Genomic DNA, 22092 nt, shown 5'->3' with positions numbered 1-22092 from the left:
CTTCTTCCCTAATCATGGAGCTGTTCTGTCCTCCACACCGTAAGTCAGTCGTGAAGGCACAGGAACAGCTTTGCTTTTGAACACAGAAATAAACCTGTGCAAGAACATTTAAAACAACCTGGCCCAGTTCTCCTCACTGCAAGACCTGACTTAAGTCAAGTGCTTTGATTCCTGCAGTTAAATCGTGGTATTCCAAACTAACTCCAGGATGTTGCCAATCTGCTTTCTGTTTGTAAACCTACATGTTAAGAACAACTCTTTGTTTTTTCTTTCCAAACTGGGATCTGGTGGCTCCACAAAGGCTTTTGGAGCTGCACACACCATGTGCTTTATAGTTCACATTTGTTATTCTCTATTTGTATTAGAAAAGCAAACATCCAGAAAAGCTGACCATGCCTCCCTCATTACCCTCTCAGATGTTCTTCCCAGCCAGAAATTTAGTTACATTCTGAAGAGGCAAATTAAAAGCATGAGAAAAGTATTTGTTCTCCATACTGAAATGAGGCAAAGTTTTTAATGGAATAGTTTTGTGAAACTCTTCAGCCTTGTATTTTAATATTTTAGTAGATTAAGTAGTTGCCAGACGTAACTTTTATTGCCTTTAAAAAACCCCCAAAACTTATGTAAAACACACCTATGCAGAAAACCCCCTGTCTAAATCATAATGGAATCAATTCATAATGAGATACCAGTCGTGTTCTCATTTTAAGGCATCATTGTGGGTTCCATGTGAAGTGACAGTCTGAAGCCCAGCACGAAACCTTAAAGAGGCCATAGCTTTGAACTCGATCATCACTCCAGAACTTTCAGAAAAGGAAGGTCATTTCCCACATCTGTGATGCTGTTTCTGTGCTGTTGTCACTCTGCTAAAACATGTCTGGGTTTGCCTCATGCCAACCAGCTCACAGAGCAAGAGAGGCGGAGGCTGGAGGCTCCCTGGGGGCATCCTAAAAAGGGCCTTTCACTCTAAAGAAATGTCTGACAAAACCCACCAAATGCCAACCCTTAAAAACCTCCCCATCCACTACAGGAAGGCTCAAAGATTCCAATTTAGGGCCTTTAATTTCTTGTACATTTAGGTGGTTTCAAGAAGACATAAGGACAAAGGACACATAATAAAGGTCAGGTTTTTAAACTAATCAACGCCTCCCCTTCCCTAACTTCAGTAGTGTTGAAAGGTATCTAATTTCATAATATTCTAAAAATCACATCCCAAGAAGAAAAGACAGGATTATCCAAGAAAAAATGAGCAGAAATAGGAAAAACAGACTAGCTGAGATACCCCAACTGCATATTAACAAACAGCTTTGCTCTAACTGCTGTAAAGGCATGAACTTAAAATTGAAGTGGGTTTTTTTGCTTTGAAAATTTACTATTCCCATTTTCTAACTCTTGTCTTAGTTTACTGGATGTTCCTTTAGTCAAGGAATAGCTACACCCCTATTAATACTACACTTCCATGTAACATTTCACCTTAATCCACCTGGAAAACTCTCTGGGAAAATGAGTCTGTGCTGTTATTCTAACAGGCCACTGCTGTAATTGCATTAATTTGCTTTCTTCGTATCGGCATAAAACGACAATTTGCACTAAAGATTTTGCTGTTGCCATCTCTGAACACAGCACAGAAGAAGGAAGGGCAGAGCTGTGTGTTGGACAGGCAGAGTGCTGCCTGGGGCATCACTCTCCCAGGCCCAGGGCTCTCAGCCTGTCTCTGCTGAGGACAAGAGGCAGCAAGTCCTCCCTCAGCCCCCACGCCTTTGAAATTCTCCTCCATCCCCAACCGCTTTAAGCTTTCACCAAACACCAACTCAAGATCAAGTCAAACAGCAAATGAGAACACAGAGAAAGGAGTCCTCCCTTACTCTGCAGCTTTTATGTGCCATTAAGAGGAGATGAAAGACTCCTGACTACAATCTATGCACACCCCTCAAATTAGATGGCATTAACACAATACTGCCAAGTGATACTTCATTTGCACTCGGTAGCATTACACTTGCTCTTTCTCCAAGTCAGAACTGGACTACATAATTCTATTTTGCTATTAAAAACAAGCCATATTTCTACCATCTTTCAGTAAAATCATGCTTTTGGAAGGAAATGATCAGGTGGTGACCTTGCCAAGCCACACCAAATTACCCCCTTTCTTTCTGCAGTGTTCTGTCTCATAGGAAAAATCTTGTATTATTAAGAGATGTATTATTGTTTATTGTTGTATTATTAACAGATGCTAAAGCAAGTCAGCTGTCACTGTCATAGGTCAGGTTCTTTAGATTTAAAGTATAAAACTAAAACAACAAGCTGGCAATTACATACTGACATTCACAGAATCACAGACTATTCTGAGTTGGAAGGGACCCAAAAGGATCATCGAGTCCAACTCTTAAGTCAATGGCCCATACAGGGGATTGAACCCATGCCCTTGGCATTATTATAACCAAGTGTTAACCAACTGAGCTCATCTCAGGGTCATTCCTTTTGGTTTGAATTCTTTGGGGTGTAGAGTTTGACTTTTTTGAAGATGCAACTTTTGCAGAACTGGATGGACCTTTCCAAAGGTATTTGTAAGGGACAAATTAAATCTTTAGAGACACAAAGAGTACACAGAAAACCTTTCAGCAGGAATTGGTGAACTTTGCTATTGGCAAACCCCTTGTGTAACAGCAGTGCACATGCATAATCTTCACAATGTCATCTCAAAATAAGTACTTGGTGAATGCCATGGTGCTCTCAGCCAGGAGGGAAAGCAACACCAGACACACTTTGCAACAGATGATGATGGTTTGAGGGCAGTAGAGTAACAAATATGCAGCCAAACCCAGCACTCAAATATTTCAGTTCCTTGAAAAGTGTGTCCTTTTATTTAGTCTTGCAAGGCATGACAATCAGTCAGTCTTTGCAAGTCTTGGTTTTTAATCCCACAGTGTCCATCATCTTTATTTGCCAATACTCTGAAGACTCCCCTAAACCTTATTTGCAAAAGCCCAACAGTTCTACTTATCATGAAAGTCTTCACACTGCAATTAGGACTCCTATTAAGATCCACTTTTAGAAACTCACTGCAGTGATGTATAAACAGGTTAACCTCAATCAGTAGACAATTTGCTCTGCTAATGAACTTCAGTAAGGCAGCAAAGCAATGATGGCCCTTCAGAGAGAGCTGCATATGCTCCATTTTATGAAAGAAGTTTTCTGATCAGTTGAACAGTTCCTGATCAAGTGTTTTATGAGCTTTGAAGAGGATACCTGTTCAAAAGCTGTAATCAACGTCCCAAGTCTACTTCTGCCAACAGGTACTGTAGTCATTTCAAACACATTCCCAATTATAGACACCCATCTGATGGTGTTAAGGAACAGCTTTAACTACAAACATAGAATCATAGAATGGATTGGGTTGCAAAAGACCTCCAAGAATACCAGGTCCAAACCTTGGTCCAACTCCAGTCCCTTTACCAGATCATGGCACTCAGTGCCACGGCCAATCTCACCTTAAAAACCTCCAGGGATGGGGAATCCACCCCCTCTCTGGGCAGCCCATTCCAATGCCTGAGCACTCTCTCTGCAAAGAATTGTTTTCTGATCTCCAACTTCAATTTCCCCTGGCAGAGCTTGAGCCCATCATGCCCCCTTGTCCTATTGCTGAGTGCCTGGGAGAAGAGACCAACCCCCACCTGGCCAGAACTTCCCTTCAAGTAGTTCTAGACAGTGATGAATGAATAGATACTGTCCACAAAGATGTTTTAATTTTAAACACTTTGCTTCAAGAAAATTAAATGGCCAACCACTTGAGTATCTTGTTCAAGCACACTAAAACTTTAAGGAATTCTAACTGCTCATTTTTAGTCTTTCCAAACACTTACATCACTTGCTAAAAATCTTCCATTAACTATTTTAGTACAACTATTCTGGGTGACTCAAAGTTTTAAAGGATTCAACATATAATTTGAATAAATGGTTGGAAAGCAAGGCAGGTGACATATTTGTGTGCAAATATGACTCATCATCTGCTTTAGCTGACGAATGGTGGATGACGTGCTGAGTTATAGTTTAAGTTATATATTAAGTTTGCACAGCTTGATACTGGAATCTACTGGTATCATTGCAATACTGCCCAAATACAGCCAAAGAAGGATCTCAGTAGCAGAACAAACAAACAAACAGCAGCTTTCAACATATGTAGTAAATATGAAAATGGGACATGAAAAAAAAAATTACAAAATTTAATGCAGGTTACTTTTTATACAGCTTTGCTTAGTAATAAACTGGTTGCACCTTATGGTGAGCTAAAGTTGCATCTCCCATAGGAGGGTATGGATGGAAGGCAGAGGAAATGAGCTGCAGATTGATGCCAGTCTGGAGAGGACAGTTTTCTGAACCCCTCTTACCACTCCCTTCCTGACCATAAGTGACACTCTGGATTTCCTATGATGGCAATGGTACTTTTCTCTTGATTTGCACTCAGCAATAGGACAAGGGGACACGATGGGCTCAAGCTCTGCCAGGGGAAATTGAAGTTGGAGAGCAGAAAAAAATTCTTTGCAGAGAGAGTAATCAGGCATTGGAATGGACTGCCCAGAGAGGGGGTGAATTCCCCATCCCTGGAGGTTTATAAGGTGAGATTGGCCATGGCACTGAGTGCCATGATCTGGTAAAGGGACTGGAGTTGGACCAAGGGCTGGACTTGATGATCTCAGAGGTCTTTTCCAACCCAATCCATTCTATGATTTGGGTCAAAACTATTTTTCAGCATGAAAAGCTATTTACTCCACTAAATCATGATAATTTATACAAGGTGTTGGCCAACTGTTTGGCTGCAAATGACAAACACTTAAATCAAGTTTCACAGTTTTACTGGAAAAAAGAAAAAGGAAGTGCTATAAATGTATTTAACACATTAATTTTACCAGTCTTGTATGAATATTTCATCCTGAAACATTACACTTGATGCTACCAGTGTCTCTGCCACCCTTCTGCTTCATTAAAACTCAAGTCAATACAAAGAACCAAACCTGTTTTTCAATGGCCATGAAATACCCAGACATTTTCACTGCACTTTAAAAATGAGTCAGGTCTTACTCAAAGTTCTCATGTGCAATTTAAGGTGCAAGGCAAATTCACTTTTGAATTCATTACATTTCACTTAATCAAATAAAACTTGTGTTTGACACAATCACAGAAACTCTCCAAAAAGACTTGCAAAGCCCAAGGTTGAATTTTATCATTCTGTCCCAAAGGCTGAATTTTATCATATATATAATAAGATAAAAATTGTAGTATAAATTATAAATTAGCATTATTCTGACATGTGACCAGCAAGAAAAGTCAGGAGCTCAGAAATTAATGAGGAAAAACCCAGCAACAATCTTACCTTCAAGTCGAGATGAACAACATTGTTTCTGTGCAAGAATGAAACTCCTTCCAGTATCTGCCTCATCAGTCGTTTAACATCTTTTTCTTTGAAGGCTTCCTCTCTTTCAGCCACACACTGGTCAAAGATTTCACCTCCAGCAGCACTATGGAACAGCAGGAATATTATTAGTTCAAAGACTAAGCTGGAAACAGAAAGCAAAGCAGCCCCACCTGAAAACCCACCGTCCTCTTGTACTCAAAGCACTAAACTGTGAAGGCTGTAAATGAACTGTTTATGAACACTCATATACGGGGTTGGATTAAGTTTCTGAACATCTTTCATCTAAAAGTACTGAAAATTTGAGCTCTCTCGGCTTCCTCTTTTGTTTATATATGTCTAAATAACTAACACAATATAAAAATAACCAGATATGAATGTTTTTAAAGTGCTCAGAAGCCACAGGCAGTACCATCCCTGTTCAGCAATGACTCCAGTTGTTAAACTAAGATTTTCTTTCTAAAAAAATTATTTTTCTTCATTCTGTATCAGAGATGACAGAGCTGAAGAATCAAATGAGTTTTAAGGGAATATTAATACTTTAATTCCTCTTGAAAAACTGCATATGCCTGACACTTGGATCTTTCTTCAGTCCACTTTTATTTACGCATGGGAGGGGTAATATTTCAGCTTTGAAGAGGATTCAGATATTAATGACACTGTTTAAAGGGATATGGGTGGGTGTATTCTAATATTCTAAACCAAATTCTTTGAAAAACCAGCATCAATTGGATCTTCCAGATAGGGATGGGAAAACATCTACTGCAATCCATAAATTAAACTTTCTACTTTAAGAATGCCACAATATGTTACTTAGAAGAGCAATTTAATTCCTTTTAGCAGTGAATTATAATGATACAGTGATAAAATCTACTACAAAATTACCAACACAATGTGTTTTACAGCAACAACCCTGGGATTTCACTGGTATACCTCTGCCACTTCAAATAAGGGAAAAATACTTCTGTATTAATTTATATAATATTTAATTCTGGGAAATAGGTGGGGGTTGGTCTCTTCTCCCAGGCACTCAGCAATAGGACAAGGGGGCACGATGGGCTCAAGCTCTGCCAGGGGAAATTGAAGTTGGAGATCAGAAAAAAATTCTTTGCAGAGAGAGTGATCAGGCATTGGAATGGGCTGCCCAGAGAGGGGGTGGATTCCCCATCCCTGGAGGTTTTCCAACTGAGCTTGGCTGTGGCACTGAGTGCCATGATCTGGTTAAGGGACTGGAGTTGGACCAAGGGTTGGACTTGATGATCTCGGAGGTCTTTTCCAACCCAATCCATTCCAAGATTCTGTGAACAGCAGGACAATCTTTTAGCGTTCACTTTGACATTGTTCTTCCAACCCCTTGTGACTGGGCTGGGTCACAGCCAGCTGACTGTTTTGCTCAAGGGAATCAGTTAATCTCACTCCAAGCAACAATACATAAAACACTCAAATATCAGTATCAAATTTCCATGTGTTCTTCTAAAGGGCTGCTGGGAACTTGTTACAGAGAGGTAAATTTTGGATAGAGTGAATTGTCCAGAAGAAAGTTGTTCCCTTTGCATCCTAAACAGCAAAGTTGAGATCAAAAAACGAAGCATTGCATGTGAAGTTCAGCTGTTCTGTCAGCCAGGTGTCTGTGTAGCTGGGAACAGAATGTCTCATAATTCAGAGTGCCTGTGCATGTGTGAGGGCTCTATTTGCATGTCTCTTTCTTAAACAGGCTGAGGAACCCAGGCATGTTCAGATGTACTGGGAGGTACTTCAATACCTTTCTTTAAAATCAAATTTTCTGGATCAAGGGTTTTCTACTTTTACATAGTAGCCTTGTGTCTTGATTTCAGTGATGGCACATTGCTTGAAATTTTATTGCCTTGACTTTTAACACTTACAATTCAGCGTTCTTTAAGTGTAGTATTAAAATTCTAGGTAGCTTACATTTTAGCTTGGTGCCTACTTCAGTGTTAATGAAGTTACACTAATAAACAAATTGCAACAGATGCCTACCAAGCAGACATTCAGGGCTTTATAAGGCCCTGTGTGCCCTCCACTCCCACTGGGTTTTCCGCTGGGTCTGTTAAAAGTACAGTGTGAGCCCTGGTTGACAACAGCAGGTTTTGCATATAGAATCAGAGAATGGATTGGGTTGGAAAAGACCTCTGAGATCATCAAGTCCAACCCTTGGTCCAACTCCAGTCCCTTTACCAGATCATGGCACTCAGTGCCACAGCCAATCTCAGGTTAAAAACCTCCAGGGATGGGGAATCCACCCCCTCTCTGGGCAGCCCATTCCAATGCCTGAGCACTCTCTCTGGAAAGAATTTTTTCTGATCTCCAACTTCAATTTCCCCTGGCAGAGCTTGAGCCCATCATGCCCCCTTGTCCTGTGTCAGGTTTTGCCAAGTTCCTTAACAATACTTTCAACTCAATTATTTTGTATTCCCCTGCTAGATTTTGGAAAAAAACCCCCAATTAATCTAGCCCTAGAAGGGATTAAAATACCTGCTAGGAAAGTGTCATGGGCATGTTGATGACATTTACCCATTTTCCCTCTAAGAACACATCTTCCATTAAACTGTAGTTTTTCTAACTGTCATTAAGAAATAACTTTGCAAATGACTTGGCACCCCCAGCCACCCAGTCAGAAAATGTTCTTAGGGGATAAAAGCAAAGAATTATCCTTAGGACAGCAAAGTCTTTAGGAAAACAAGTCATCTTAATCTGAGAAAAAAAATGCATAAGGAAATATTTAATAACACAACACTTTAAAACACAGTGTTGCTTAGAAAGCTTTATTCTCTAGTGTATGCTCTCCTAGCTTGGTGTATGGGAAAAATGTGAGACATAAGAATTGTTTCCAAAGTTGAAAGGTACGACAACCATAATTCTTTAGCTATTTAGCTTAGTTGGTTAAAACTTGGTTGTAATAATGCCAAGGCCATGGGTTCAATCCCCTGTGTGGGCCATTGACTTAAGAGTTGGACTCGATGATCCTTTTGGGTCCCTCCCAACTCAGAATAGTCTGTGATTCTGTGATTCTGATTTATGAAAGTCCTGTTGTGGTGTTAAGTTCTCCAGTTCCAAGTGAAATCCAACTGCTCTTCATCAATGAAAAGCCTGCTAACACCTTATCACTGCTTATCAGCATAAATGAGCTAAAAGTCATTTGAAAGTCTGGAGCACTAATCTTTGTTACAATTATGTTGACTTTAGATTAAATGGAGACTACTTATTTTCCTTGAAATGGATCTTAACAATGCAGTGTGTGAAATTCAACATCAAACTTCTTTCAAGTGCACTTAAGATACACTAACACGGCCATTTAATGTATCATTGGAAAGAGACTGAACAAATCTATCTCAGTGCATCTGAAAAAAATTACACATTTCCCCAGCTTTAATGGCTCAGACATTAAGTTAGTGCTCTGAAGGACTCAAGTACAAACCCTCAGAGTAGAGATACCACAGAATCACAGACTGTTCTGAGTTGGGAGGGACCCACAAGGATCATCGAGTCCAACTCTTAAGTCAATGGCCCACACAGGGGATTGAACCCATGGCCTTGGCATTATTGCAAACAAGTTTTAACCAACTGAGCTGATCTCAGGGTCATCTAGGCAGGTTCCTAAAATGCACTTGATTTCAGTGCTGACTGAGACTACAGACAATCTGCAAGGGGAATCCCATGTCAAACAAATTGTTCCCTGCCAGCAGATTCTTAACCACTTACACCTTCAGTAAGTAGGACAGTAAATAATGTCCAGGACAACACAACCAGTAAAGTTACCCAGGTCCCAATAACTACAGGTAAAAAAGACCCTTCATCCAACACATCAGATGAACAGACTGTGTCTTCGAGATGATAAAGACAACTTTTCCCTTTTTTTTAAAGCAAGCACAGCAAAACTCTACTGTATTTACACAAGACCCTGGCAGGTATTTGCTCAGTTCAGAAGCTCTTCACAACCTACTACTTAATGCCTTAGATTTTTGAAGCTGCACTGAGAGGTTTCTGTAACACCTGACCCACTAATATCTTCTAACCCTTCCACAGGTGTGTAAAAACATGGGGATGAACACTCACAAAAACACCAGTTCTTAAGCATCAGATGCTCTACTGCACTACTGGAAAAAGCCAGGTAGGTTTTATACATCTGTCAAGCCCAAAAGTTATCAAATTTGCTTTTGTTTCCTTTTATATTTGATGTATCAAGTTTCCCAGATGGCGCCTCTACCTTTCCAGTAAAATCCCAGGGTTTTTTTTCATTCCATTTTCGCTGAAATGGGACTGACCCAAAGATTAATTCCTGGCCTTACCTGTTACCCCTTCAACTCCTACTTCAATACCCTGACTGAGGTCTTAGAACAGTGTGCCCAGGAGGCCAAGAAGGCCAATGGGATCCTGGCCTGGATCCAAACCAGCATGGCCAGCAGGACCAGAGCAGTGACCCTTCCCCTGGACTCTGCCTTGGGGAGGCCACACCTTGAGTGTTGTGTTCAGTTCTGGGCCCCTCAGTTCAGAAAAGAGATTGAGGGGCTGGAGTGGGGCCAGAGAAGAGCAACGAGGCTGGAGAAGGGACTGGAGCACAAGTGCTGTGGGGAGAGGCTGAGGGAGCTGGGGGTGTTTAGCCTGGAGAAGAGGAGGCTCAGAGGTGACCTCAGCACTGTCTAGAACTGCCTGAAGGGAAGTTCTGGCCAGGTGGGGGTTGGTCTCTTCTCCCAGGCACTCAGCAATAGGACAAGGGGGCACGATGGGCTCAAGCTCTGCCAGGGGAAATTGAAGTTGGAGATCAGAAGAAAATTCTTTGCAGAGAGAGTGCTCAGGCATTGGAATGGGCTGCCCAGAGAGGGGGTGGATTCCCCATCCCTGGAGGTTTTTAAGGTGAGATTGACCGTGGCACTGAGTGCCATGATCTGGTAAAGGGAGTGGAGTTGGACCAAGGGTTGGACTGGATGATCTCAGAGGTCTTTTCCAACCCAATCCATTCTATGATTCTATGCAGACCCCACCAATTTGCTGTGCTACAAGCTGAAGCCAACACTGAAATGCCTCATTGCTTCCTGCTGCTCAACACTTCATATTTAACAGTTAACGGCCAATTTCAAGTTTGTTTTCTGTCAGAAACTGATACCACTTGAAAGCCAACCCTCCATGTAAACATTAATATTTCTCTTCCTGAAGGCAAAACATGGGATGTTCCACTCAGCCCTTGTGAGAGATTTGACAGCAAGACAAGAAACTGGAGAACCCTTGGCAGATAAAGTCAGTGGCCAACAATCACTTGTTCTACTCCTTCACAAGATAAAGATCTGCCACACAGACCATGGAGCTTAACAGAAACTGAAATGCCCCAGAGAATGTTGCAGTCTAGGGATGTTCTTTAATCCTCTGCATGCAGAATGGCAGAAATTCACTGACATTCACACCTGCTTTGTTGCAACACGTCTCTGGAACACGTTGGCATTAAAGAAGCTCCCAGACATAGTTGCTGAAGTCAGGGAAAGGCTGCTTTTGTAATTTAGAACTCTAACACACACACAGCTATTTATCTGAGACAAGGTATGACTGTTTGATGCATATAAACCCGACAATTTTGCTAATTATGGAACAACCTAGTTAATATTGTGGATTTAACAAAGTTTTGCAGCTGTAAGACAACTGAGATCTGAAAGAAAACTATCAATTTTGCACTGAAATTATCACAAAACTTCATTGCACATTTGGATTCTACTGATCATGTTAGAACCCTGTGGGAACCAGGAATTTAAACAGTACTCCAGTTTAAATTTCTGCTACTGTTTAAAGCAGGTATTTATGAGACAGCAGTTAAAACTCCAGCTCTGTCACACATTTGCAGTAGAACAGATACTGAATATTTCATATGTACTGAAATCCATAAGGGCTCATTGAAGTTTAAAAAATGTATTCCAGGAGGAATTTTGCCTTAACACACACTATCTCACTCCATTTCACTGAATTTTAAGGCACAGTTTGACTCCCAAACAAGATGTGATTGGGGCACAAGAGTTCTCACAATTCTTTGTGCTATCAAGTAAGAAAAGAACTGCACAAACTTGATTTATCTCAGCAGACAGGTTAAGTCACTTCTGAACTACTGACCCTCAATGTTCTCCTAATTATTTAAAATCCACTGAGCTTGAACAGGAGCTCAGCAACAAGTTGCATCTTGGAACTTTGCTGTCAGGTATCTGAGTGTATTACATGAATATCACAAGAGCTGCAGAAAAAACCCACCTGGACAAACCCAAGTGGAGAAAACCACACAGACAAACACAGTCACAGGTTCAGTGTCCTTTAAAAGAAACTATTCCAGGTCTCAACCCTCCCCCTCTTTTTTTGGTTTTTTTTTCCCCAAAAGATAATGTTTTGGAGAGCTTTTTGATAGTTTCTTTTTAATAAGGTTGTTGCTTTCAGTACCTTTTCCACAACTTTTCACAGATTGTTACACAGAATGTGCTGAGTTGGAGAGGACCCACAAGGACCATGAAGTTCAACTCTTAAGTGAATGATCCCTATGGGAATCCAACCTGGAACCATGGGGTGTTAGCACTGTGCTCTGGCCAACTGCAATAATAGGAATAATATTTTGCAGTATCTCATTTAACATTATCTACAGCACCAGATGGATTAAGACACAGCCCAGCCCAGATGTCTGGTGAAGGCAGACAAAAAGTAACAATATGCTTTCAATGTCTTGAATCAAATTTTTGGGGATAAGCTTCTTAATTACTAATGTATACATGAAGACAGTATTACAGAGCTTTGCAAATGCATGAAAATATTATTATAAGGTTGTGTAATACAAAATTAATGTACAGTATAAAGCTATGAATTCATCCAAAGTGTTAAAATACTTGCTGAAGTTCTTAGCACCAAAAGCATCACCAGAAAAAAAACCCAAACAACTGGTGACTGGGCTGATGAGAAAAAAAGAAACAAGAGATAAAAATCCCACTGGTAAAAAAACCATCACAGATTTCACCTATCTTTGTCACTGTCAATGAAATAATCTTCAGTTCTGGAAGAGGCACTCATAGCTTCTTCCTCTTTTACAAGGAGGGAGTGTACACAGTTCATATTTCATTCAAGATTGTTTTAACTGCATAAACTACAGTTCAGCTTTGACAGATACTACATAATTAGAGAAATTTGTTACAATCTCCAGTAATTATGAGACTGCACATAACTTCTTGTAATTGTGATCTCAGCAATTCTTTTCCAAGTGTGACAGGCAAGCAATAAAAACTTCCACATTATCCACACTGATACACGGTATTCTCACATTATTAGTTTTAAGCAAACACCGAAGAAGGTTATTCAGGAATCATTACTAATACTTACTATTCCAGGACTAAAATCATCTCTGTTGCAGTTTCATAGACTTCATGCAGGTTAATGACCCAGAGGTTGCATTGTGCCAGCTCAAGGACTGCAATTTCGTGGATTATTTCCATCCGACAGTCTTGACCCTTTCTTCTTTTCCTCATGAATTTTGCTGCAAACTCTTTTTCAGTGTCTTTCTGGATACACTTCTTCACCACTGCAAATTTCCCCCTGAAATTAAATAAGAATTTAAGTGCCTTAGTGACAGCTTTAGTATTGCCCTTGTAAATTAACATTTCAGGAAACTTGAACCAAATCACTATTACTGGGTACATTTCAATTTTATTCTAAATTTAGAAAGGTGCCTTGCTGAGAGATGATCCCTGTGCTTAGAAGTTGGGAACACCACAGCCTAGAATGTATTATAACCTCCATGAAAAATAAGGAATTTAACAAAATCTATCAATTCAAAGAACCGGAATAAACAAGCTGTGCTAGTTCCCAAGATTAAGTTTTTCTCCAACTTTAATTAAAAAAGCTGACAAGACCAAAAGGTACAAATTTAGGCAAATTGAAGGCAATTTATGCTTTCTCTGACCACCTCACAATAACCCAGTTATTGTTTTCAGGCACCACATTTAAGGGAAGAGCAACCAGCACTCTCAGTGAGCCCTGCTCTGTTTGCCACACAATATCCAGGCCCTACTCTTGGCACTTGGCATTTCCACCAGGCCAGAGTTTTCTGATTGTTTAACAGTTCTCAAAATCCCTTATTCTTCATCTCAATGTGCAAGTAAGGAACACGGACGATTTAAATCAAATCAAGCAGCTCAACTAACATCAAGCTTTCCAACAACATTTCTGCAAAAAGGGAGGGTGAACAGGAGCACACGCTGAGCAGAGCTGAGCACAGTGCCCAGCCCACACTGAGGAGTGCCAGGCACTCAGAGCTCAGCACTGCTGATGCCCCAGGGCAGCCAAACCCACTTCAGCACTCACAACAGGACATTTCCCCCCAGCTCTCTGCCTGAAGGGCCTGCTCTGAACATCCCTGCAATCGTCCTGCTCCACTCAGTTCCATCCATACACAGGGCTGATTTTTAGACTGAGAAGGTATTTTCATAGAATCATAGAATCGATTGGGTTGGAAAAGACCTCCAAGATCATCAAGTCTAACCCTTGGTCCAACTCCACTCCCTTTACCAGATCATGGCACTCAGTGCCACGGCCAATCTCACTTTAAAAACCTCCAGGGATGGGGAATCCACCCCCTCTCTGGGCAGCCCATTCCAATGCCTGAGCACTCTCTCTGCAAAGAATTTTTTTCTCATCTCCAACTTCAACTTCCCCTGGCAGAGCTTGAGCCCGTGCCCCCTTGTCCTATTGCTGAGTGCCTGGGAGAAGAGACCAACCCCCACCTGGACAGAACTTCCCTTCAGGCAGTTCTAGACAGTGCTGAGGTCACCTCTGAGCCTCCTCTTCTCCAGGCTAAACACCCCCAGCTCCCTCAGCCTCTCCCCACAGCACTTGTGCTCCAGTCCCTTCTCCAGCCTCGTTGCTCTTCTCTGGACCCGCTCCAGCCCCTCAATCTCTTTTCTGAACTGAGGGGCCCAGAACTGAACACAACACTCAAGGTGTGGCCTCCCCAGCACAGAGTCCAGGGGAAGGGTCACTGCCCTGGGCCTGCTGGCCACGCTAGTTTGGATCCAGGCCAGGATCCCATTGGCCTTCTTGGCCACCTGGGCACACTGTTGGCTCCTGTTGAGCTTCCTGTCCCTCAGTCCCCCCAGGTCCCTCTGCCTGGCTGCTCTCCAGCCACTCTGTGCCCAGCCTGGAGCGCTGCAGGGGGTTGGGGTGGCCAAAGGGCAGGACCTGCACTTGGCCTTGTTGAACTTCATCCCTGTCATCTCATGAATGATAAATTCTCATACTGTGAAGTTACAGTAATCTTACTTTAGTTCTTACCATACTGGCATAAAGTCCATCAAAAGTATCCTTTTTCATTTACATGTAAACATTTTTGTATAAAGCTGCAGGAATAGCTTGGAGCTCTTAACATTGGTTGTTTTCTTATTGTAGGCTTGCCAAAACCAAAATAGTGGCCTTCATTTGTTTTGGAATACAATTACAGTGGGTTTGGCCTCTCCAATCTCCAAGCTGAATTTCACAGGATTAACTAATTCAGCTCATGTCCAGGTTTTCACTCTCACATCTCCCAACCTGTCGGTAGGAGATTATCCACGAAATGGAACTGCCAAACCAAGCTGTGGTCAGCCAGCTTTTAATGGGCATTTGTTTCAAAATCACACAGTCTAAATGCATCAAGACAAATAAGCACCCACAACGTGGGTATTTGCTGGGCAATCTCAATAAAATAATTGGAGGTGTAACCACTGATACAGCCACAGTTATTCCTTTAGGAATAATATTTTGCATTATCTAATTTAACATTATCTACAGCACCAGATGGATTAAGACACAGCCCAGCCCAGATGTCTGGTGAAGGCAGACAAATAGTAACAATATGCTTTCAATGTCTTGAATCAAGTTTTTGGGGATAAACTTCTTAAATAATAATGTAGACATGAAGAGAATATGACAGAGCTTTGCAAATGCATGAAAATAATATTATAAGATCTTGTAGTACAAAATTAATGTACAATATAAAGCTATGCATTTATCCAAAGTGTTAAAATACTTGCTGAAGTTCTTAGCACCAAAAGCATCACAAGAAAAAAACCCCAAATAACTGGTGACTGGGCAGGTAAGAAAAATAGAAACAACAAATAAAAATCAATTGAGAAACTAAGAGATAAGCACTTTAACACCAAGTTATTTTAATACCTGACAGATACTAAGCCTTTCTGCCAACATATCTGGGCCCCTGACTGGGTTCAGCCTTCTCTGATTTCCTCCAATAGTCTCTGAATGCACTGCTTCCTTCTGGTTGAACATTGAAAAGCTTTTAATTTTAGCATCAGGGAAAAACCTGGAGAAGGCAGCTTAGAAAAGTCTGAAATCCCTGTAATACTGTAATAATCTGAAATCTGTAACACTCTAATAGCTTCACAGAATCACAAAATAGATTGGGTTGGAAAAGACCTCCGAGATCATCAAGTCCAACCCTTGGTCCAACTCCAGTCCCTTTACCAGATCATGGCACTCAGTGCCACGGCCAAGCTCAGGTTGAAAACCTCCAGGGATGGGGAATCCACCCCCTCTCTGGGCAGCCCATTCCAATGCCTGAGCACTCTCTCTGGAAGGAATTTTTTTCTGCTCTCCAACTTCAATTTCCCCTGGCAGAGCTTGAGCCCCCTTGTCCTATTGCACTGCCTGACTTCCCAGCACTGCGCAGTTTGAATGACACACAAAATCTATCTGAAGCAAGTTAATTAGCCTAATGAGTACCACTGCTGCCGATTCATTGCCCATGAGTCACTGTGGAAGTCAAACAGCAGTCATGGAGCCAGCAGAGCCACCCCTGTGTGTGTGGCATGTCCTGTTGAGCTGAGCTGGCCAGTCCCTGACAGGTGACGTGATTGCAGGGACAGGTTACACGGCAGTGCAGTCGGCTGACAAATGACAATAATTCCTGGTGCTGGAGACCAAGAATGCTGCCCAGATTCTTTATGGCTACACCTGTAATTAGAGCTACTGAACTACTGCCTGTTAGAAGTCACCTTTTCGGAATACAATCCCCAAAAAGAGCAAACTTGACAAACCTGATGTTTGCAACTGGTAGCACTATTGGCTGCACAGTGATCTAGACTCATGCCTGAGAAAATTTCAGAGCTATGATTCAAAGAGAGCATCCACTGTATGGTTAAGCCCAAGATAAATTTTAGAATAGAATAGAATCATAGAATAGAATCAACTGGGTTGGAAAAGACCTCTGAGATCATCACGTCCAACCCTTGGTCCAACTTTCTTAAGAAAGAATTGTAGGTAGACAACTATAAAGAAGCTTTCTTACAAAATAAACAATGTATATACTTTACCTTTGCCTTTCTTAAAATCCTGCTTTTCAGAACTCCTTATAAATATATATATATATATCAAATAGTGAAAAGAGTGTTAGATCACATCATTGCTAGTTCAGTGTATTGAGAAGAGCTGGCAGTGACAACATGGCATGGAAGGAAGAACAATTTTGAGATCAAAAATTTAATAACAGAATCATAGAATCGATTGTGTTGGAAGAGACCTCCAAGATCATCACGTCCAACCCTTGGTCCAACTCCAGTCCCTTTACCAGATCATGGCACTCAGTGCCACGGCCAATCTCAGGTTAAAAACCTCCAGGGATGGGGAATCCACCCCCTCTCTGGGCAGCCCATTCCAATGCCTGAGCACTCTCTCTGGAAGGAATTTTTTCCTGATCTCCAACTTCAATTTCCCCTGGCAGAGCTTGAGCCCATCGTGCCCCCTTGTCCTATTGCTGAGTGCCTGGGAGAAGAGACCAACCCCCACCTGGCCAGAACTTCCCTTCAGGGAGTTTCCTAAGATGAAAACAGACTACCAGTCATCCCAACACAAATACAAATGCTTGGAGGGAGACAAGAATAGGAAATCAGAAGCAGTTCTCAGTCCTCACAGGAGTCTCATTCAATAATTATGATTTAAGATAAATCACATCTGATTACAAAGAAGCTCAATGTCACCTTTTCACATTGCCAACAGCATTTGCATTGTTTCATCAGGCACACATTGTAGCTTAAAGGAAAAGTGTCAAATCACAAATAAAACGTCGGATCAGATATGCAGGAACATTTATGTCACACCAATTAATTTGGGTTGTTCAGAACAACAAAGAGCTAACCTTACATTAATCATAATTTTTAAAGTGACCTATAAAGCACTGTCACCGTAACAAATGCAGGAATAACAGTAATTCCTGTGAAGATATTTGCCTTTTATAAAGTTCAGAAAACTTTTCTGAGATCCACAACACTACATGCAATTTATTACATAACTCATATAACTTTTTTTTCCTGCAATGTGGGCTTTTTTCCCTGACAATTTTGGATTTCCAAACAGCAAAGTGCAAGGAGTCCATTTCTGATGTTCATGAAGAATCATAGAATCAATCATAGAATCATAGAATGGATTGGGTTGGAAAAGACCTTTCAAGATCATCAAGTCCAACCCTTGGTCCAACTCCACTCCCTTTACCAGATCATGGCACTCAGGGCCACAGCCAATCTCAGGTTAAAAACCTCCAGGGATGGGGAATCCACCCCCTCTCTGGGCAGCCCATTCCAATGCCTGAGCACTCTCTCTGGAAAGAACTTCTTCTTGATATCCAACCTAAACCTCCCCTGGCAGAGGTTAAGCCCGTGCCCTCTTGTGACTTCTAATGCATAGCTTGTTTCATACAAAAAAAAGTGTAATACTCCATCAACAAGCTGAAGCATTAATAGTCTTGTAATATTTGGTGCATAATTAGGAGTTTTTTGTTCAGGAAAATGAGCAAGGCAACCAAATATAATTATGCTGGACTCTTTAAGGAAGCTGTAGGTAACAGAAAAGGAATTGTTCCCCATTTTACAGTACAATTATGGCTTAAGTGTGGATGGTAAGAGGAAGAGTTAAGCAATTGGTGTCTTGTCCTCTGTGAAGGTTACACCACTTCAAACTAACTCAAGCCAGCACTGTCTGAAAACATTCAAGTCTCAGGGAGTTGATGAGAAGACTCACAGAATCTCAGAATCAACTGGGTTGGAAAAGACGATGGCCAATCTCAGGTTAAAAACTTCCAGGGATTGGGAATCCACCCCCTTGCTGGGCAGCCCATTCCAATGCCTGAGCACTCTCTCTGCAAAGAATTTCTTTCTGATCTCCAACTTCAATTTCCCCTGGCAGAGCTTGAGCCCATCGTGCCCCTTGTCCTATTGCTGAGTGCCTGGGGGCACCCTTAAAACATCCATCAGAGGTAAGTTTGATTTCCAGCCTCATCCAAGTGAAGACTTGTGTGAGACCAATCTGATTCTGAGGACAGTAAAATTATTAAGGCTATGAAGACTGGAGCAAAATTTCATATATTAAATAATTTAATTTTAAACCTGCTATTTCTGTGTCATCCTAAGCAACTTAATTTGCTTTCCAGAGTGGCCATTATAACTAAGTTTTTGATATTTTTCCCAAATTAACCTGGCTTTCCTAAGAGCTGTATCTCAACAGACTTGGAAATGCCTGTTCATCTGTTGAACAGTTGATGGACAGAGTTGGAGGGCCCAGAACACACGACCCTGCTGAACTCACACAGCAGCAAAGGTGAGATCCACTTTGATTTTCCTCCCCACTGTCAGTTTTAAACACTACTCATAGCAATGTGGTCATTCTCAAACCTACCCAAAGTTCAGCTTTTAAATTGTTTCCCTGATTCTGGGAAGTTGGATGGATAAATACAGAGTATAGAAACTTTTTTGTTAGCAAAATCAGCTACCAAATTAGAACTATGATAGATTAGGTTGTGTGCACAAGGATGAAAACCTGTCATGCCTGGGTGCTAATTTGTCCAAGTCTGGTATAAACTCTACCCACAAGTAATTGCACCTTTTATGAACATATAAAAATGAAACAATTTTTGCTAATGCATTATCAATAAAATGATAGTTACAAGTGGCAGAGAGACTTTTCCACCTATGCTTTGTCACAGAGTTGGTAAAAAATTGCCTTTAATAGGAGTACTCGAGATGAAGAATCCATTTTTTAAAAAATGAAAATATAGTAAAAAAAGCATTCAAAATTGTTATATAAAAAAACTGACACACACATTCAAATATATAGATTTCTATTTTCTATATTCTAAGAGAGAAGATAGTGAAAACATTTGTAATGCTGAGGAGAGAAAAAATCTGAACCAAAATATGTGCACAAAACAAAGACACTCAGAACCCTCACTTAACTCATTTTAACATAACTACAGGTGCAAAATCACAACCCTCACACAAAGGACATCTTTAAATACAGTTCTGGACAAAAAATATTCTTCACAGAGAGAGCCATGCTGAGATCTACTTGTTTAATCTGCAGACCAAGACCTGCTGCAATACTTAATTCTTGTCCACAGTGAAAACCTCATCACCTCAGTTGTACTTCTGTGTGCCAGAAGGAACCTTCGTCTGTTCCACGCTCTGATTAGGCCAATGACTATCACTTGGCTCTAAGAGAAACTCTCACTCCACAGCAGGACTGCAAAATATTTTCTAAAACTCATCTGAAGTTCAAATAAAAAAGAAGAGCAGAAGTGATAGCAGGACATCCTGTGCTCCGCTGCTCCTACCCCTTCTCCACTCTTTCTCAGAATTTAGGTTGATTTGTAGCCTGCATTTAGTCAGCTTTAGTTTCCAGGTCTTGGCCAATGTTGTCACAACATGACAGAAAACCCCTTTCTCACTCTGTGTGATGTTTCTCCCACCTGCTTCCCATGGGGATGGTTTAGCTCAATGTGCTTAAACGGGTCCTATTCTACTAAAACATCCGAGTGACTAAGTGAGCATTAAGCTCCCACTCAGGCAACCTAAACACTTGTTAGAGATGTTTTCTGTGGCTACATTTGCTTTGAAACTCTGTTTTAGCTCCAAAGGGCTGCTGTACAAACTGAGTTACACAGGTGGCATAACTTGTGAAAGAACATACATTGAGGAGGGCATCTTCTTGTCACATAACCCGTGGTATTCCACCTAATCTTTTTTATCTTCTTATTTTCATGTTCTTATTTATTTTCATCTCCTTAGATGAAGCACATGCAACTCGAGGTATAGTGGTACTGTTTTGGTAAGAAGTGACAGAATTTCAGACAAAAATAGTGGTTCAGTGGTGCTGGAAATTCCATATATGTAGTTCCTGGGATGGAAAAACCTTTCAATGAGAATTTTTGCCCCAAACCTTGCCTTCTATCAGCCAGGTGTTGAAATTATACACGGATTAAACCTTGCACGTGGAATCACTTCCAAACCCAAGATTTTCACCAGCTTTTTAACTCTTTGAAAAGTTCCACCATAAGTTCACCCTCGAGCCTAGAGTTGTTTTTCCACATGTCACAGATTACAAAGCCCAAGGAGAAGGGGACAAACAAAAACATTTAACAAAAAAAAAAAGGAAAAAAAAAGGGGGGCATGTTTTCCTCTCCCATGGAAAGCTACAGCAATACCCACTACTCCACACCGGCTTCCAGGGAGCACCACAACATCTTCCCAGCCGGATTCCCCAGGGCAGGCGGGGGGCACGTCCATGGGCTGACCCACCACCCCACGGGGGGAACCCCATAAAAGGCAGGGGGACCCCATAAGAGCAGAGAATCCCTATAGGTGAGATCCCATAGAGGGCAGGGACCCCCCACGAGTGGGATTCCATAAGGGCAGAGGGACCCCATAAAGGGCAGGGACTCTCAACGGGTGGGATCCCATAAGGGCAGAGAATCCCTAAAGGTGGGATCCCATAAAGGGCAGGGGGACTCCATAAAGGGCAGGGACCTCTCACGGTCAGGGTGCCCCTCTCGGGCAGAGACCCCATAAGGGCAGAGACTCCCTACGGGTGGGATCCCATAAGGGCAGGGGGACTCCATAAGGGCAGAGGGACCCCATAAAGGGCAGGTACTCCCCACGAGTGGAACCCCATAAGGGCAGAGACTCCCTACGGGTGGGATCCCATAAGGGCAGAGGGACTCCATAAAGGCAGAGGGACCCCATAAAGGGCAAGTACTCCCCACGACTGGGATCCCATAAGGACAGAGAATCCCTACAGGTGGGATCCCACAAAGGGCAGGGACCCCTCTCGGGCAGGGCCCCCTCCGCCGCCGGCCCCGCTCCCTGCCGTGCCGGGGCTCTCACCTGCCGAGCTCCCGTCCGGGGCTGAGGCTGTAGCGCTGCTGGAAGGGCTCGGTGCGGATGGGCGTGCGGATCTCGGCCAGGAACCCTCCGCGCCGGCGGGACCGCCCGGCCGCGGGCTGGGGCTGGGGCTGGGGCCGGTCCCCGCGGGAGCGCCCGGGGGGCGGCTTCTCCTCGGGGCTCATGGCGCGGGGCCGGGGGACTCCTTCTCCTGCTTCTCCTCCCGCTCCCGGTGCCGCTCCCGGTGCCGGTGCCGCTCCCGGCGCTCAGCACGCGCCGGCACAGGGGCGGGGCTGGGCACGCGCGAGAGGCCACGCCCCCTCCATCCCTCCATCCCGCCCCACGCGCGCTCCCCTCGGCCCGGCTCGGCGGCGCCCCCTGGCGGCCGCGCGGCGCCCTCAGCCGGGCCGGAGGGAAAGGAGGGAGGGGAGAGAAGGGAGGGGAGAGAAGGGAGGGGAGAGGAGGGAGGGGAGGGAGAGGAGGAAGGGGAGGGGAGGGAGAGGGAGGGAGGAAGGGGAG

The 22092-nt window shown here is 42.6% G+C and overlaps 1 protein-coding gene across 1 annotated transcript in view; it reads right to left on the bottom strand.

The window, feature by feature from the left end:
• STK17A (serine/threonine kinase 17a) overlaps positions 1–21867 on the bottom strand; it is a 28773-nt gene extending 6906 nt beyond the window's left edge. Inside the window, exons 1-3 of the mRNA XM_071559596.1 lie at positions 21577–21867; positions 12761–12973; positions 5369–5513 (exon numbers count right to left, since the gene is read on the bottom strand). Coding sequence (XP_071415697.1) covers positions 5369–5513; positions 12761–12973; positions 21577–21758 — 540 coding nt within the window. The 5' untranslated portion in view covers positions 21759–21867. The remainder of the gene's footprint in view (positions 1–5368; positions 5514–12760; positions 12974–21576) is intronic.
• Positions 21868–22092: the final 225 nt, after the last annotated feature.

Source organism: Pithys albifrons, chromosome 7 (assembly GCF_047495875.1).
Source record: "Pithys albifrons albifrons isolate INPA30051 chromosome 7, PitAlb_v1, whole genome shotgun sequence".
Lineage (NCBI taxonomy): Eukaryota > Metazoa > Chordata > Aves > Passeriformes > Thamnophilidae > Pithys > Pithys albifrons.
This window is presented reverse-complemented; position numbering and strand designations above follow the sequence as displayed.